We start from the raw sequence: 18,255 nt of genomic DNA, 5'->3' as shown, positions 1-18,255 counted from the left end.
GGCGAGTTCATAGAAAAAAAAAATTTGGGGCACAAGTTAGCGGAAATTGATTTTCTTTTGTATTTTCTCACAAAGTCTCCCTTTCCGCTAACTTGGGACAAAAATTTCAATCTTTCATGGACTCAATATGCCCCTCAGCGAATACCTTGGGGTGTCTTCTTTCCGAAATGGGGTCACATGTGGGGTATTTATACTGCCCTGGCATTTTAGGGGCCCTAAAGCGTGAGAAGAAGTCTGGAATATAAATGTCTAAAAAATTTTACGCATTTGGATTCCGTGAGGGGTATGGTGAGTTCATGTGAGATTTTATTTTTTGACACAAGTTAGTGGAATATGAGACTTTGTAAGAAAAAAAAAAAAAAAAAAATTTTTGCTAACTTGGGCCAAAAAAAATTCTGAATGGAGCCTTACAGGGGGGTGATTACCCATATAGACTCCCTGATCACCCCCCTGTAAGGCTCCATTCAGACGTCCGTATGTTTTTTACGGATCCACGGATACATGGATCGGATCCGCAAAACACATACGGACGTCTGAATGGAGCCTTACAGGGGGTGATCAATGACAGTGGGGTGATCAGGGAGTCTATATGGGGTGATAACCCCCCTGTAAGGCTCCATTCAGACGTCCGTATGTGTTTTGCGGATCCGATCCATGTATCCGTGGATCTGTAAAAAACATACGGACGTCTGAATAGAGCCTTACAGGGGGGGGATCAATGACAGGGGGGTGATCAGGGAGTCTATATGGGTGATCACCCCCCTGTAAGGCTCCATTCAGATGTCCGTATGTGTTTTGCGGATCCGATCCATGTATCCGTGGATTGGTAAAAATCATACAGACGTCTGAATGGAGCCTTACAGGGGGGTGATCAATGACAGGGGGGTGATCAATGACAGGGGGTGATCAGACAGTGTATATGAGGTGATCACCCCCTGTCATTGATCACCCCCCTGTAAGGCTCCATTCAGACGTCCGTATGTGTTTTGCGGATCCGATCCATGTATCCGTGGATCCGTAAAAATCATACGGACGTCTGAATGGAGCTTTACACGGGGGTGATCAATGACAGGGGGGTGATCAGGGAGTCTATATGGGGTGATCAGGGGTTAATAAGTGACGGGGGGGGGGGGGTGTAGTGTAGTGGTGTTTTGTGGTACTTTACTGAGCTACCTGTGTCCTCTGGTGGTCGATCCAAGCAAAAGGGACCACCAGAGGACCAGGTAGCAGGTATATAAGACGCTGTTATCAAAACAGCGTCTAATATACCTGTTAGGGGTTAAAAAAATCGCATCTCCAGCCTGCCAGTGAACGATCGCCGGTGGCAGGCTGGAGATCCACTCGCTTACCTTCCTATCCTGTGAACGCACGCGCCTGTGTGCGCGCGTTCACAGGAAATCTCGTGTCTCGCGAGATGACGCATATATGCGTGACTGTGCGCAGAGCTGCCGCCTCCGGACCACGATCCTGCGTTAGGCGGTCCGGAGGCGGTTAAGACCCATTCAACTTCAAAAGGTCCGTGATCCATCCGCACAGCAAAAAAATATTTTTGGGGCGGTGCTGAGGCACGGAGAGAAACCCCACGGAAGCACTCCATAGTGCTTCCGTGAAGTTCTGTGCCTCCGTTCGGAGTGTGGACAAATCTGTGATGTGGTGCACAAATAGCCATTGCTTGTTTTATTGTGTGCAAAAGTAGGTTTTTATTGTGCAAAAGTAGTAAAATGTGAAATAAAAAAATGGATAACATGTATTTGACATTGCTGTAATTGTACTGACCCTGATAATAAAGTTATTGTGTTATGTATGCCAAAGAAACGCCACAAAATTTACAATAAAAAAACTCAGTGACAGTATTGCTGCCCCCTTCCCAGAAAGAGTTAATAAAAGTTAATGAGTAAGTTATATGTACCCCAAATTGGGACCATTCAAACTGCAACTTGTCCTGTAAAAAACAAGCCCTCATACAGCTACATAGATGAAAAAGTTAAAAAGTTACAGGTCTTGGAAGGTGCTAATGTAAATAGGCTTCTGGTCATTAAGGCCCAAGACAGGCTGGGCACAAAGGGGTTAAAATGGTGCAATGAAAAATAAAAATACATACTTCTCACGCAAAAAAAAAAAAGCCCTCATATGAACAGACAATATAAAGTTATGGCTCTTGCAATGTGGAAAAACTAAAATGGCCCTGGTCTTTGAGGGGTTAAGAAGGACAGTCATTTCCGAGGGTCACATTCTCCCACTAGAACTCTCCTGACCAGCCCTGTGAGTGACGTCACCGGCCGGCCGCAAGGAAGGCGGAGCTTCTGCAGGAGCCGGGGAGAGAAACCCCGTGCGTCTCACCGATCTATAACCTACTCACCATTTGCTGCAATATCTTTCCGCGGTACGGAAAAAAAGTGTAGGGAGAAAAAAAAGTTCCATTTCCCCTTAAGGAATACGTTCTTTAGCAAGAAACACACGGGGAAATAGTTTTTGGGTCAAGATATTCGGTATACAGTAGCAACAAGCAAGGATATTCAGTTTAAATGCGCTACAGACTTTCAATCACAGTCGCGGTATTCCTGCGCCGTTCAGAAACGTAGTTCCGGGTATATAAATAGCGGGCGCCCCCCTCAGCAAGTCCTTTTCAGTTGAGCTCTGCAACGTGGTGCGGATCATGTCTGGTGGCTCTGCGGATTATTCAAGGTAATTTACACCCCTGCTGGCACTCATGCCCGCTCCTACGTAGTCCGTGTAGTTACTGGGGCTACGTGCCTGCTGCTTTTCGCTAGCCCTCTGCCCGGTCACCTAGGCTTGTGTAGGCCCCGCGCTCGCCCCGTACACACTACAGGGCTTATGTAGCTGCTTTTACTTCAGCCTCGGGATTTGTGTCGGAATCCGGTACTCGGGGCAGACCCTGCGCTTGGGGCACGTCAGTAGTTGCGATTTTGGCCTTGGTTGCCGCCCGAACTGAAACCGGGGGAGGGGTCGAGGCTGAGCTGACGGTGGAGGGGAGCGGGGCAGTGAGGGAAAGGGGGCGCCCGTGCTGTGCTTACAGGGGGGCTGGGGAGTAAAACGCAGGCTCCTCGTACACAGCTGGCGTTAGCTGGGCCTGTCACTAGGCGGCATGACAAGTGAAATGATGGTAACCATCTTTCGGGACTGACCTGAAATGGAGAGAACATAAACTTACTGATCACTTGTGCCATTCCTTTAGGTACAGGGTAGGGCTGTGCCATGTGCCACACAGATGCCCTGCCAGGCAGTCTGGTTCCATGCAGACACTGAACTAGCATGCTGCAGTATTATCTCTGGACTGAACAGTTACTGAATCCATTCTGAATGGATTGCTCTCCCTTCAGAATGCATTAGGATAAAACTGATCAGGGTTCCCCTAAGTACCCTAATTGTACATAAAGTGCCCACCAGGTGGACAGGGAGCAGCAGTGGGCCGGCTAGATAACATTGCAGTGCATGAGCTGTAGTGTACTGAGCTCTGCTATACCTTGCTGGACTGCTTTTTGTAGCACGCGTGCACTACTGGAACAGCATGGGGGGGATTGGGGAGGAAGCTTTAGTTTTCTCCCAATGCATTGAGTGGAAAGCAATCCATTCTATATGCATCAGGATGTCTTCAGTTCCATCCCTTGTATGGTATTTGACCTGACAAATTGCTGCAGTATATTTTCCGGAACAATACCACACTTGCTGGATCCAGCATTAACTTCCATTGAAATGTATTAATGCTGGATCCAGTTTTACAGTCTGAGCATGCGCAGTTCTTTCTAGCTTTAAAAAAAAAAACAGATCTGTTATTTCGTTTGATACTGGAAAGACTGATCAGTATTTCAATGAATAACGGATCCGGAACAGAACTGCCTGCCAGATTGTAACAACGCTAGTGTGGAGGTACCCTTAGATGAGATGACCCCCATTTTTGAGGTCCTTGCGTAGGTCACTGGGAATTATTGGATGTTTGTAGAAACACTCCTTCTGGTAACTGCCCTGTAGAATGTGACGTGATCTTTCCCCCCCCCATGGATAATGAACCCTTATCAGGTGAGAGGATCTTTCAGCTGCCACGCAAAATCCTGACCCACAGGCCATCCAGAGTAACCCTGGATCTGCTGGCCAGAAATAAGCCTTATGAGATGACTGCTGTAAGTAAATGCTGTTCAGTCTCTCAGTTATGAAATGTCTGGTCCAGTCCCAATAATTGCCTGGTAAACAGCCCTATGTAAAGTTACCATATGGCTGTTTGCATCTGACATTTCTATTATGTTCAGCCATTTGGTTCCATGGTGGCCACGTTTTCCAGGCGGTAGCCACTGTATCATGGACTCCAGTCCTTTATTTATTTTGATTCTCCCCCCCCCCCCCCCACACACACACCCTTTGAGATGGACAGGGCCAGGTGTCAGTGAAGATCTGTGTGGGGTGTACTCTGAAACTTTCACAGTCAAGACTTTGGGGCCAGGCGATAGAGCAGTAACTTTGGGGCTCAGTCTCACAGGGAGGGGGGCAGTGCTCTGAGGATAGGCCAGCCCCTCAGTGCTAAGAGCACATCTGTGTATATCCAGTAAGCTTTGGTGATAGACTGCAGAGAGAAAGGAATCATTTTAGTGACAATGTTATGTCTCTAATTCCATGGTCTGAGTCTGTGCCCATGTGATCCGTGGGCGCCTGGCAGTGATCCGTAGCTGACTTCCTGTATAACAGGCCAGATTAGCAACCCCCCCCCCCCCCCCCCGATCTAGTCTGCCATGGCCACAACAAACACTCCCTCTCCCTGACACCAGATCCCCCTTTAGTGTGAAAAAGGTAAACCACAAAATGTGAACACCACCCCATACAGACCTAACAGGTTTTAACATTGATGCATTTTTGCTCATCTTGGAAGCTGAAACTTCCAAAAAAAGTCCAAACTTGTTTTTACTTAAACTTCATAAACATTTGTCAGTCTCCTGGCACTCTAGTGCTGGGCATCTGGTGGCACATGGTTGTGTAGTACCAGTCTTTAGTCAGTTGATGGTAGGGGATGGCAGTCAATATTGAGGTCTTATTCACTTCATGTAACATCTTTTCCCTTAGAGACCATGGCGGCCCTGAAGGAATGGACCCCGATGGTGTCATTGAGGTTGGTAAAATACCTATTTCCCATCCTAAGATGGGTGATGACTGAAGGATAAATGAGTCTCTCTTCCTACAGAGCAACTGGAATGAAATTGTTGACAATTTTGATGATATGAACCTAAAAGAATCTCTCCTGAGAGGAATCTATGCTTATGGCTTTGAGAAACCTTCTGCTATTCAGCAAAGGGCAATCATTCCCTGCATTAAAGGTTTGTATGGTTCTGTCTGTAGAGCTTGTAGACATGGGAAATGAGTCATTCCCAGATTCCCTGTATGATCCTAGACAAGTGAAATGATGGTAACCATCTTTCGGGACTGACCTGAAATGGAGAGAACATACTTTCTGATCACTTGTTAAAATTGTCTTGGGTAACACAAGCAGGTAATATTTGGGAACATTAAATGTCTCCCTACTCTTTTTAGGGTATGATGTGATTGCCCAAGCTCAGTCAGGTACTGGCAAGACAGCCACATTTGCCATTTCCATCCTGCAGCAACTGGAGATTGAGCTCAAGGAGACCCAAGCTCTAGTATTGGCTCCCACAAGAGAACTGGCTCAACAGGTATTGACAGGGTAGCTTGCAACTGTTCTGCACGCCTTTCAGATTCCACAACTGTGAGTGCAGATGGCTTCACTAGCCACACTGTCATAAATGCCTCACCACTTAATCCAACGGCTTGAGTTTGATTAGACTAGTATACTTCTAATATGGCTTAACATTGCTGTAATGCGCTCCAAGACTTGCTATGCAGTTGTGTAATATGGAAACTGCAGTGTTCAAAATGTGAACATGGTCGTCTTAGTCTTCTGGTGCTTTGCATGTCACTTGTGAAATGCTTGTTCTAGTGTCACATGTGATTAGGGGCTTGGATCTTCCGCTCTCCTACGTTAGTGGTATGGATGTACAGTTGGAGAACCTGCCACCATGAAATGCACTGGAAGCTGTAGGCAGTATTCTGTAGAGCAGGAGAAGCTGAGCAGGTAAGTAGTTCTGTGTGGGGAGAATGAGCAAAATTCCAAACTTATTTAGTACAGTTGTCCACAGGACCATCTTATTGGTAGCATTGTGTACACAAAATCGCTGGTAAGACAGCCACGTGGACAACTAAGTCAGAGCAGATGTATAAACTGAGTTTTGCTGACACTTTCCCCATGAATGTATATTCTGCTCTGCTTCTCCTGCTCTATAACCTGCTGCCAGCAGATTGTACTGCATTCCATGGTGGCAGGTTCTCCTTAGTGAGAGTTACATGTATGTTAGCAGGTGAATAGCTGTACTGAGTCTCTAGTGTTTCCCCTATTATGGTTACATGCAGTGTAAAGTAATGACCATATGTACTGATTACACAGATGAAAGGGGTTCCTTTGATGGGCTCATTCATCCTCTGGCACTAATGTGTCATGTTTGTGAAGCCTCACATTAGGGTATGCTACATACAGTAGTGGTCTTACAGCTAGTGTACACCAGCTGTTTGGGATGGGGGCGTTTGAGGGTTGCAGTCCCTATAAGGCAGGTGTTTTTGCAGCTGCAGAGACTTTATAAATGTGCTGTGAGCAGGGGATGGTTATTAAAGTGCTTAAAGGGGTATCCAATATTTCAGGTCTCCTTCCTTGATTACAGTAAACATATTTCCATTGGTACATATTAAATGTTGCTTAGTGGGCCAGCACTGCTCTCCTGGTCCTTATATGCCTGGTACACTTCCAGGAGTGCAACATTCAATGAGTACTAATAAAGTTGTATTTTTGGTTTTATTTCAACCCCCTTTAAATGGGTTGTTTGAGATGAGGGTTTCTGTCACCAGAATTACCCCTATTGAACTGGCTGACATTAGCGACGTGCTAAGGTTGGCTGAACCTAACTAGTCTATGCCTACTTTTATCTATGCCCCGGTTAATCCAGAAACATAGCTTTTAGAATATGCTAATTAGCCTCTAGGTGCAGGTGGGTGTTGCCCCTGCTCCTAGAGGCTTTGTTTTCCTACCTCTGGCCACGCCCTGCTACATTAGATTGACAGGGCCTGGCAGCCTTCACCTCCAACTGCTGGCCCTGTGTGCTGGGGAAATCTCATGCTGTTCAGTATTCGGCGCAGTGAGTAAGCCAGCGAGCACACTTCACTCACTGTGCCTGCGCTGAATACTGAACTGGGTGGCGCAGGCGTGAGATTTACATGGCAGACAGGGCCAGAGGCAGGAGACAAACGCTGCTGGGCCATGTCAATCTAGTGTAGCAAAGAGTGGCCAGAGGTGATGAGAACAGAGTCTCTAGGAGCAGGGGCAAAGTTATAGTTTTGGAGTAATGGGGGCATAGATAAAAGTAGGAATAGGCTAGTTAGGTTTAGCTGACACTAGCACATCGCTAATGTCAGTTTAATAGGGTTAAATCTGGTGACAGAAACCCTTTAAAGTATTGGACAAGCCCTGGTCCAGTCCTCCTGCCACGGTCTACAAACTGCCTGGATATGGCATGTGACTGCTGCAGCCAGTCACCTCTATCACTTAAATCAATGAATCCTAAACTTGCGGGGTATGGAACCAAATTATAAACCATTTCATAGGTATGTGACCAGGGAAGCCAGGAGAGAACTGTTCTAGTGGCTCTACATGGCACTAGCTGTGGTCTTCAGCCAAGCAGGCTTTTATACTAGGGTTACTTGCTGTGATTGATAAAGGCCCCTGAAGCTGCAAATTCTCCAGGAGCTTCAAGTGTCAGTTCTGGGTAGGATATGGTCCTTTGCCAGAATGGCTTTGTGAAGTTAAGCCTAATGTCTTTAAAGGCTGAGGAAACCTTTGTGCATTCTACTCACTGTGGGTTACAATTCCTTACATTGCTAATTTAAAATGTTCAGCCCTTTCTCTGTACAGATGTTGGTCTGTATTTGCATGGTGCCCTAATCTCTGAACTCCTGACTGCTAATGAAAGCAACCTGGCATGCATCTAGCTTTTGGGTTTGTGCTGTCAGGAGTTCAGTCATTAGAGCTACACATGGGTGGTCGGGGCTTCTATTTGACAGAACGCCTTGTAGGTGGAAATCCTGCTGCTCTGCAAATAGACTGCGATCTGTACAGAGAAGAACTGAACCATTACCCCCAAAGGCATCCATAGCCTTTCATCTTGACTAGGCTGTTCTGTGTATCTGCATGAGGACTGTAGTCTTTGCTGCCCTCTGGTGACATGTGCCGGCTGGAAGCTTCAGCCATTATACTGTTACCTGGAAATATACAATTATCTATTTAGAGAGCAAATGCATGTAGTTTATCTGCCTGTAAACTTATGGTTTTTGTCTTTCATAAACTTACTAGTTTTATTTATTCTTAGATTCAAAAGGTAATTTTGGCCCTGGGTGACTACATGGGTGCAACATGTCACGCTTGCATTGGAGGCACAAATGTTCGCAATGAAATGCAGAAACTGCAGGCAGAAGCGCCTCACATTGTTGTGGGAACTCCTGGCCGTGTATTTGACATGTTGAATAGACGCTATCTGTGTAAGTAGCCTTTACAATGTTTGTCACGTAAACTGACAATTCAGGGGATCACTAACTAGACTACTGCTTGCTTCCAGCCCCCAAATGGATAAAAATGTTTGTGTTGGATGAAGCTGATGAGATGTTGAGCCGTGGTTTTAAGGATCAAATATATGAGATCTTTCAAAAGCTGAGCACAAACATTCAGGTAATGGTGGCACAATGCAGAGGTTTGTGGGGAATTGAGAATTTGCTTGTATATCGGTGTACGCAGCTCTTCACTTTTTGAGGGGAGCACAATGCTTATTTGAACAGCTATGGTAGCACTTGAAGAGGGTTCTTGTTATACAGGTAGATGTCTGAACAAAGTGCATTAAAGGGGTTGTCCACAACTACAAATATGGACCAAGTTCTTCCAAAAACAGCACCTCCTGTGCATGGGTTATCTGGTATTGCAGCTCAGCCTAATTGTAGGAGATTGAGCTGCAATATTCTGTGTCTGGAAGAAAGCTGCTATGTTCTGCTCCCTTTTAAGGGCAGTTTCTCAGATGCGTTAACTGGGAAAAACCATAATGGGACCCAGTCTGGAAAAGTCTGACTATTCTAAAATAGTTCAAATCTTGTAAAAATACCAGTTGCATATCTGCAGCCAAGTAGTGTCCAGTTATGTTCTGCTTTGCACCATGTGTACCTACCTCTTACCCTGAGATGTCCTCACATTTTAGGTTGTCCTGCTTTCTGCCACAATGCCAACTGATGTGTTGGAAGTGACAAAAAAGTTTATGAGGGATCCAATTCGTATCCTTGTCAAAAAGGAGGAATTGACTTTGGAGGGTATTAAGCAGTTCTACATTAATGTTGAACGAGAGGTAGGCTCACGCAGCAGCATGCTCGTCAGTGTTCAGACAATAAGGTTGGGTCTAAACTAACATTTTAAACTTTTTTTTTTAGGAGTGGAAGTTGGATACCCTATGTGATCTGTATGAGACTTTGACCATTACTCAAGCTGTTATTTTTCTGAATACCAGGAGAAAGGTTGACTGGCTTACTGAGAAAATGCATGCAAGAGACTTTACCGTATCTGCTCTGGTAAGTGGTAGAATAAATCACACTAGCAGGATAAGTTACAATATAGCAGTTTGGTGCTGTGTTGTCGTTCCCCCTGCTGATAGTAACATGTTTCCTACTATCCCTGACTGTTCTCTGTGGCTGGCAGGGACGCTTGGTCTCATACAGTTGTAGTGTAATAATGGCTTTTCACTTGTAACTAACTCCTCATCTCAACAGCATGGTGATATGGACCAGAAGGAACGAGACGTCATTATGAGAGAGTTCAGATCTGGATCTAGTCGTGTGTTGATAACCACAGACTTGCTGGTAAGTGGTGACACCCCCCCCCCCCCCCCCCCCCTCCCATAACCAAAGACTTCTTACTTCTGCAAAGGTGACTTGTACCTAGCAGTAATGCTCTTTGGAACAGCAAGAGCCATATTCCACAGTGGACTACACCGTTGTAGTTCACCACTATTATGTGGCTGACAACTACATTCAGTAACTTGCAGTAACTTTTTTTTTTTATATTGGCTAAATTTGGCTATGCCCCTGAACTTCCTAACATTCATCCTTGTTTTATAGGCACGTGGGATAGATGTTCAGCAGGTTTCCCTAGTAATCAATTATGACCTACCAACCAACCGTGAGAACTACATCCACAGGTCTGTTAAAGATAAAACTAATAACTTCTATTTGCGTGGCATGCAGCTGTATAGCTGGTTGCTTATTGTGTTAATGCAGTTCTTGTAGCTGGGAAACAAATGCAGCAAGGTCTGTGCCAAAGCATTAAATGCCATCTGTGGGGAGGACTACGGCTCGGGGAAGCACTTGCTCTGCAGGATAAGTTACAGTACAGCTGTTAAGTGCTGTTCTGTCGTTCCCCCTGCAAACAATAAATTGCTTCCTACTATCCCTGTTTGTCTTGACCCTCACAGCAAATGGGGACGCTTGGTCTCAAACAATTTTATTTAAAAAAAAAATGAAATTTCGCTAACTCCTCAGGCAAAATTCTTATGAACCTTTTATGTTCAAATAGTTGAGGAGCAGACTACAGTTGCTCCAGGACACTGCTGAGAATGGCCTGTGGAAGTGGTGTGCGTTCTCAAACAGAGAAACTGCACATCTGGTCGTGATGTGAGGATGGCCAGTGGAGCATGGACTAATGCTTGCAAAGGTAATGCTTTTTAATATCTGTATTCTGTTGTGTAATAGCAACAGTTGGAAATGAGAGTTCTTGGTATTAATGCCTTGGCCTTTGCTGTTATGTCTGCTCTAGATGAAACGGATTTAGCTTGCAATGAATATCAAGTGGCTATATTAGCTGCTGGGTTCTTTAAATATCTTTCTGGTGCTGTAATATGCAGTGGTAGCAGCAGGACAACTTGTGACAGCTAACTCGCTGCACCTTAATTCATGACCCCTTAGTGACCACACTTTATTTAATTTTTTGGGTGCAGGGCAAGTTCTAATTTTTTATGCACCATTTTGGGTAGATTTAATTGATTAAAGCCAGCTGTTTAGCTAAAACCCTCTCAGTAAAGGGTATTGGTGGTCACTAGGGGGTTAATAGCTTTTGTTTCAGTGCTTAAAATACACTGCATTTAAAGGGATGGTTTATGAATAACTGCTGGTAGGCCTCTTGGTAAAGCAGCATATAGTCGCACATTCCTGACAACTATTTTATTGACTTGCTGGAGAGCAGCTGATGCATGTAGAGTGGCCATCAGGAATCATCACCTTTGGTAAACTTTACAGCGTACTCTTGGGACCTGACCCTGTGACGTACAAAAGGCTGATAACCAAGGATGCTGCGCCTGATTTATGATGTGTACGCAAAGTCATAAACTAGGTGCAGCATTGGGCAGTCTGCGCCTGTTTTATAAAAATTTACCTATCCTTGTCACTTCTGGACATGTTACCAGCTTTGAAAGGAGGTGTGCCGCTTGTTACAAAAGAGTAGCTGAGTGTAAGACTTTCTGCAAAGGTGGTCATGCACTTATAAACCTATACTTCTTGGGGACACGACAACTTGTAGTGTCAACCAGAGCAGTCCCTTAGACTACCAGAGCACTACCAGTTCTTGTCTGGTTCCACATATGGAATCTTGCAGTCTGGCTTCAGTAATTCCCAGCAATGTTACTGGGAGTCTTCAAGTACATGGACACTTGTCCAAGGGAATGTTTCATGTGCTGGTTTTGCCGGGGCAAGGGATTTTGCAATGTGGAGAACTCCAACATCTGTATGCATATTAGTGTATGGCAAGGGTTTAAAGCATGAGCACCATTGACTAAGGTCCCAGCTGCCATATCATGGCAGGGGTGTTTTGGAGTAAGTTACCAACCCAAATCAAGATGTGTACAGAACTCCACCCTATGCTGGTTGCACTCACATGGGGACTACAGTTAGGCCCAAGTTCTGTATACACATACCTACAGTTACTTGGTACTGATTGGAGTGTGTACAGACAAGACTAAGGGGGGGCAGGCTACAGTTCTAAGATGCTCCAGAACTTGTGGGGAACACTGACATATTGACGGGTCAGTATTTCATACTGCCCCAAATAAGGTCATAAGCTGTTAGTTTCTGGCAATAGCTGTATATTCAAAGCTGTGTAAGTGTACTTTCACACTAGCGTTGTTTTCCGGTATGGAGTTCAATCACAGGGGCTCAATACCGGAAACCGCTTCAGTTTTATCCTAATGCATTCTGAATGGAAAGCATTCCATTCAGGATGCATCAGTTCAGTCCCTTTATGGTATTTGGCCATAGAAAATACAGCTGAACACTTGCCAGAATGCCAGATCCGGCATTAATTCCCGTTCAAAAAGTATTAATCCTGGATCCGGTTTCCCATTCTGCACATGCAAACCTTTAAAAATGCAAAAAAATACTGGATTCATTTTTCTTGAGACTGATCGGGAATTTCAATGTGTTAGGGTACTTTCACACTTGTGGCAGTGTGATCCGGCGGGCAGTTCCATCGTCGGAATTGCCCTCCGGATCAGTCTCACAACTGCATTGCAAGGATGAATCCATCTCTGCTTGTCATGCAGACAGACGGATCCGTCTTGTACAATTTTTTTTCACATTTTTACCGGTCTGAGCAGGCCGGAAGGACTGATCCGGTATTTTGAATGCCAGATCTGGCACTAATACATTCCTATGGGAAAAAATGCCGGATCCAGCATTCAGGTAAGTCTTCAGTTTTCGCCAGAGATAAAACCGCAGCATGCTACAGTTTTCATTTGCCTGATCAGTCAAAATGACTGAACTGAAGACATCCTGATGCAAACTGAACAGATTACTCCATTCAGAATGCATGGGGATATGCCTGATCAGTTCTTTTCCGGTATAGAGCCCCTGTGACAGAACTCTATGCAGGAAAAGAAAAACGCAAGTGTGAAAGTACCCTTAAATCAGAAGTGCTGTGTACCTGAAGGGGAAATGGTAACATCTGAACTTCCTGAGCATGCCACTGGCTGTAAGTGGCTCATGACTGCCTTGCAGATGCCTCCATATTGTGTGGGGTATATGAACTAGTCTCCAATGAAACTGGGGTTTATAGAAGCAAAATTCCCTATTGGGTATAAAGTATTCCAGTGCCTGCTTATTGTAGAAAACATTGTTTTCCAATCATTGCTCAAATGAAAATGGTCTTTCAGGGGACAAGATCATCCTATCATGCACATGCTTTAAAGGGCCTTTTATGCTCATTGGTGGTCTGCCTGTGTAAAGGTGCTGATGGGATGGCTGAAGTGGACACAAACCATTTGCCAGCAGCAGATTATGGTGTCTAAACAGCACTCTGCTGCTGGCAAACTACTTTGTATGGGATAAATGATGGTAGTACCCATTGTTTCCCATGCTGTGGAGAGGGATTACCACATCTAAATGCAGTGCTCTTGTCATGGATGACTAGGTCACTGGCAAAGGAATGCTATCTGACCATGTAAAGGGGACTCTACCACTAATGAGCCATGCACATGCATGGAGAGATTAAATGGACACTGATGGTGAACGTTCATTAAATGTTTGCACACATGTAAACTTTGGTCCACTTCTAACATTTGTTTTCCTTCATAGGATTGGTCGCGGAGGTCGGTTCGGTAGAAAAGGGGTGGCCATAAACTTTGTTACAGAGGAGGATAAGCGAATTCTTCGTGATATTGAGACTTTCTACAATACTACAGTGGAGGAGATGCCAATGAATGTGGCTGATCTTATTTGATCCCTGGGGAAGAGATCTTTTTGAATGCTGTACTCGCTGTTGCTGAATTGGCGAATCACGGCGCTCATTGTGCTTTTCTTTGGAAAAAATATATTGAATCTTGTCTCAATGCTCACGACTGATCAGAAATACAGATTTGTTTGATAAGCAAAGCGACATTAGTCGCCTTCTCTGGAAGGAAAGCTGTGGGCTTTTTCCTCCTAGAGTTTAGACTGTTGGGGTGGGTTGTAAAGCAATGGGGTCTTTACATTTTTGTGTTCGACATTTATTTAGCAGTTCTAGAGAAGTGGTGGTGGTTGATGTTCTTTATCATTTAATAATTTACTTATGGACTAAAAAGTATAAGCGCTGTATAAAATCAGCCAATTATGTTAAATTAGCATATGCGCCTTTATTGTACATTGCAGATGTAGAGTTTACTAAATTAAAGCCTATAATTTTGTTTTTAAATGTATTTATTGCATAAAGTGCACTTGTGCTAGACCCTGAACCCCAACAATCTATATCGTGTTTGGCTTAATTGTAAAGTTGCCACATTGCACATGGATATAGATGTTTAATAAATAGTATATTTACTCCATACCTGGTTTGTGCTATATTAATGCTGTGTAAGTGATGCTGGCCACATGTGGGGCAAGTACTAAATCTGGTTGTATAAGGCTACTTTCACACTAGCAGCAGGACAGATCTGACAGGCTGTTCACCCTGTCGGATCCGTCCTGCCGCTATTTCACCATGCCACAGCTGTCCCCACCGCATAAGGCCGCCGGACTAAAAGTACTGCATGTCTGACTTAGTCCAACAGCCTCTCAAAGCAAACTGCCATGCTGTGCCAGAGCTCTGCCCCATTAGTCAATTGGGACAGAGCGGTGGTCTGGTGAAATAGCGGCAGAATGGATCTGACAGGGTGAACATCCTGTTGGGTCCGTCCTGCCAAGTGTCAATGCATCGTGCAAGATGTGATGCCCTACAGGAAGGTCATCCCTGTTCATACGTCCATTGAACATGGGTAATGCTCAGGTTTTGGTTTGCTGTGCTGCCCCTGGAATGGTGATTTCATGTTGAAGGACTAGCGTGACTGGCTATCACTACCTGAAACCGCTAACTGCACCTTTGTTGATCCTGTTGGGGCTTGTACACACATGTGCTGCCTATTGCCATATTGTGGTTCTGCAATACACATGGCACCGTTTCGTGTGCATTCTGCATCACAGATGCAGACCCATTCACCTCAATGAGTGCTTTCTGGGGTTCCATGCCTCTGCATTGCAAAAAGAGCATGCTCTATCTTTTGGAACTGAGGGATCACAGAATGGGTCCACAATCTCCATACGGCTGGGCCATAGTCGGTGCATTGCTGTCCACAGTACAGGCTTCACACTGTCATGCGAACAAGCCCAGAAGGGGCTGTGGGATAATGCAAGGGCTGACTGCATTGTAGTGGTATAGGGACATTACAGCATCCTCTTCCATTCATATGGCGGTTAATTACACTACACATACATTGAAGACCATGCAGCTCCTTCAAAAAGCTGCTAAATAGGGGAGCCAAGAGTTGGACCTCTACTGATCTCACTCTGGCTGATCCTGAGGGTGTATCAATTTCATGAAGCCATAATACACCTATAAGGCTACATTCACACCTGTATATTTTGCTGTCCACACTTTTTTTTTTTCTTCTGCAGACCCATTGAAATGAATGGGTCTGCATCCTACCTGCAAAAAAAACATGGAAACAAGACATTCATGTAAATGTAGCCTAAGGAATAGAATGGCCTATACTTGTCATCAAAATGTGAACCCCATGCATCCTCAAAACTGCCATCTGTTTGGTGGACATTAAAATACATTCTGTAGTGTGCATGTGACTGAAGTAGCATAGAGAAAAAAAATTACACTGGCTCAGGTGCAATACTCATTTATGCCACTCTGCAAATCCTGTTGCTGTCAGTGTAAAGCAAACGGCTGCTTCCTACATTTTGAGAATGGCAGGTAATGTTCACACTTGTGCATAGTCTGTGGATGCCATGCTGCTTTTGACAGAACTTACAAATGTTGGGTAACACTGATGTGGCGGTTTAGTTAGTGCACATCTTACTATACACCTTTTAGGGATCAGGTACTCAACTGTTGCTTAGTTTGCACATTGCCAATGGTGTGTATTTTTGGAGACACCACAAAACATATGGTGCTGTCTGCATCAACCCTGCAAAAAGGCATTTGAGTGCCTTTACTAGGGTGCCTAACAGTATAATACTTGGCCTGAATCTATTCTCCATTCCTTTATACTTCTATCACTTTCAATAATGGCCAATTCATCCCATAATAAATATTAAAAAAAAAATCCTTAACTCCTCCCCATACTTGTAATACTGCATCCACCCAACATAAAATGTGGCTGTACACAGGTGGAAATCTCAGATTGCTGCATGCAGTTACTGTATATCTCAGGCAGATATGTTAAGGATTACTGGTGTTGTCTCATTAGACACTGGGTCTTGCCACAAGACAGTCTATAAGTGCCTCCCCTGCTGCCCTATTTATAAAAAAAAGCACGCTTTTAGCTAGTGTACCTGTTAGTATGAGATCATTGATTGCTAGACATGCCCAGACAGACTTTGCATATGCATATCTAGACTAAGAAGCAGACCAGATGTCTGCCATCTAGGCCATTCTGACCTAGCTGTTGGGAGCAGTGTTTACATGACAGGAAAACAAGCGCTAGCCAGACCACCAGTAGAGGGGATCATTTGATCTGCAGACAACCACGAGCATTGTTATCCACCACTCTACAGGTGTCACCTTCATTACATATGTCTCTCTCACCCAGACCATTTCCAGGCACTTAATCAGTGTCCTACCTTTGACTGTCACCTTCATTTACAGTGGTGTTGTGAATATCTGGACTGCTTAGAACTGGAACTGTTTAACCACTTTCCGTCCGCCCATAGGATATAAATGTCCTATGGGTGGATCTCTATTTCTGAATGGACATTTTAAAACGTCCGTTCAGAAACTGCAGCTGCTGATCGGGTTGCCCGCTGTCAGTGACAGCAGGGCAACCCAGAGAGAAGACGGGGACAGTGCCCAGGTGTCCCTGCCTTCTGGATCGCTGCATACATAGCGCTCACTGTTCCGGCAGAGGGAGTGTAGGAGCTGTGAGGTCTTTCACAGACCTCGATCAGCCCTGCATTGAGGCTGTACAGCCCCTCTGGGGGGGTGCATTTCTCATGTAACTGGGGCTACTATGTCAGGCCCAATTACAGGAGAAATAAACAGTGAAAAAGAAAAAGTGAAGTAAATGTCCCCCAGAGGTCTTGTATGACCTTATGGGGGACAAAAAGTGTAAAATAAAGGGTAGAAAAAATTAAATAAGACATATTTGGTATTGCCACGTCCGTAAAAACCAGCGCTATAAAAAAAGGGTGTCAAAACAAGCAATTTTTGTCACCTTACATCACAAAGGGTGCAACACCAAGTGATCAAAAACACTTATGTCCCACAAAATGGTACCAATAAAACAGTCACCTCATCCCACAAAAAATGAGCCCCTACATAAGAAAATCTCAAAATAAAAAACTATAGCTCTCAGAACATGGACACATTAAAACAATTTTTTTTTTTTTCAAAAATGCTAGTGTAAAACTTTAATAAATGAGAAAAAGTATCCATATTAGGTATTGCCACGTCCGTAACAATCTGCTCTATAAAAATGTCATTTGACCTCAGGTGAACGCTGTAAAAATAAATAGAAACTGTGCTAAAACAACCAATTTTTGGGTCACCTTGCCCCATAAAGTGTTATGATTTTTTGATCATTCATTATATGTACCCAAAAAATAGTACTAATAAAACTGGCACCTTATCCCCTAGTTTCCAAAATGGGGTCACTTCTTGGGAGTTTCTACTGTAAGGGTGCATCGGGGGCTTCAAATGGGACATGGCATCTAAAAACCATGTGGAGTTCCTTTTCTTCTGCGCCCTGCCGTGTGCCCATACAGCAGTTTATGACCACATGTGGGGTGTTTCTGTAAACCGCAGAATCTGGGTAATTAATATTGAGGGTTTTTTGGCTGTTAACCATCGATGTGTTAAAGAAAAAATTTGATTAAAATGGAAAATCTGCCCAAAAAGTGAAATTTAAAAATTAGATTTTTTTTTTTAATTCTTGTGGAACGGGTTAACAAAGTTTGTAAAATCGGTTTTGAATACCTTGAGGGGTGTAGTTTCTACAATGGGGTCATTTATGGGGGTATCCACTATGTAGGCCCCACAAAGTGACTTCAGACCTGAACTGGTCCTTAAAAAGTGGGTTTTGGCAATTTTCTTAAAAATTTTAAGAATTGCTTCTAAGCCTTCTAACGTCCTAAAAAAATCAAATGACATTTCCAAAA

At 44.3% G+C, this 18,255-nt stretch overlaps 1 protein-coding gene and 4 non-coding genes across 7 annotated transcripts; all 5 read left to right on the top strand.

The window, feature by feature from the left end:
- Positions 1 to 2,573: 2,573 nt before the first annotated feature.
- Positions 2,574 to 14,441, top strand: LOC122933700 (eukaryotic initiation factor 4A-II). Of its 3 annotated transcripts, XR_006388533.1 has the most exons (12): positions 2,574 to 2,685; positions 5,071 to 5,116; positions 5,189 to 5,321; positions 5,536 to 5,675; positions 8,433 to 8,601; positions 8,679 to 8,788; positions 9,306 to 9,449; positions 9,532 to 9,669; positions 9,868 to 9,957; positions 10,216 to 10,295; positions 10,670 to 10,807; positions 13,717 to 13,854. XR_006388533.1 is itself a non-coding variant. In XM_044288662.1 (11 exons), the coding sequence occupies exons 1-11, from the start codon at positions 2,657 to 2,659 to the stop codon at positions 13,859 to 13,861; spliced, it is 1,224 nt and encodes a 407-aa protein (XP_044144597.1). In that variant the 5' UTR covers positions 2,574 to 2,656; the 3' UTR covers positions 13,862 to 14,441. The 3 variants fall into 3 exon arrangements, 2 of the variants coding, with proteins under 2 accessions (XP_044144597.1, XP_044144598.1); XM_044288662.1 differs by lacking the exon at positions 10,670 to 10,807 and having other exon boundaries at positions 13,717 to 14,441; XM_044288663.1 differs by lacking the exons at positions 9,306 to 9,449; positions 10,670 to 10,807 and having other exon boundaries at positions 13,717 to 14,441.
- Positions 3,112 to 3,181, top strand: LOC122937060. The gene has a single exon (XR_006389481.1). It is a non-coding gene; the product is annotated as a small nucleolar RNA SNORD2 (small nucleolar RNA).
- Positions 5,398 to 5,465, top strand: LOC122937064. Its single transcript, XR_006389485.1, has one exon. It is a non-coding gene; the product is annotated as a small nucleolar RNA SNORD2 (small nucleolar RNA).
- On the top strand, positions 9,693 to 9,816 carry LOC122937031. Its single transcript, XR_006389454.1, has one exon. It is a non-coding gene; the product is annotated as a small nucleolar RNA SNORA63 (small nucleolar RNA).
- LOC122937034 lies at positions 10,467 to 10,595 on the top strand. The gene has a single exon (XR_006389456.1). It is a non-coding gene; the product is annotated as a small nucleolar RNA SNORA63 (small nucleolar RNA).
- Positions 14,442 to 18,255: the final 3,814 nt, after the last annotated feature.

This window comes from Bufo gargarizans, chromosome 4, assembly GCF_014858855.1.
Source record: "Bufo gargarizans isolate SCDJY-AF-19 chromosome 4, ASM1485885v1, whole genome shotgun sequence".
Taxonomy (NCBI): domain Eukaryota; kingdom Metazoa; phylum Chordata; class Amphibia; order Anura; family Bufonidae; genus Bufo; species Bufo gargarizans.
This window is presented reverse-complemented; position numbering and strand designations above follow the sequence as displayed.

Coding starts and splice junctions, on each gene's coding strand:
- LOC122933700 (XM_044288662.1), top strand. CDS start 2,657: ATGTCTGGTGGCTCTGCGGATTATTCAAG. Junction 8,789..9,305: donor AGCTGAGCACAAACATTCAG/GTAATGGTGGCA, acceptor CTCACATTTTAG/GTTGTCCTGCTTTCTGCCAC. Junction 9,958..10,215: donor TGATAACCACAGACTTGCTG/GTAAGTGGTGAC, acceptor CTTGTTTTATAG/GCACGTGGGATAGATGTTCA.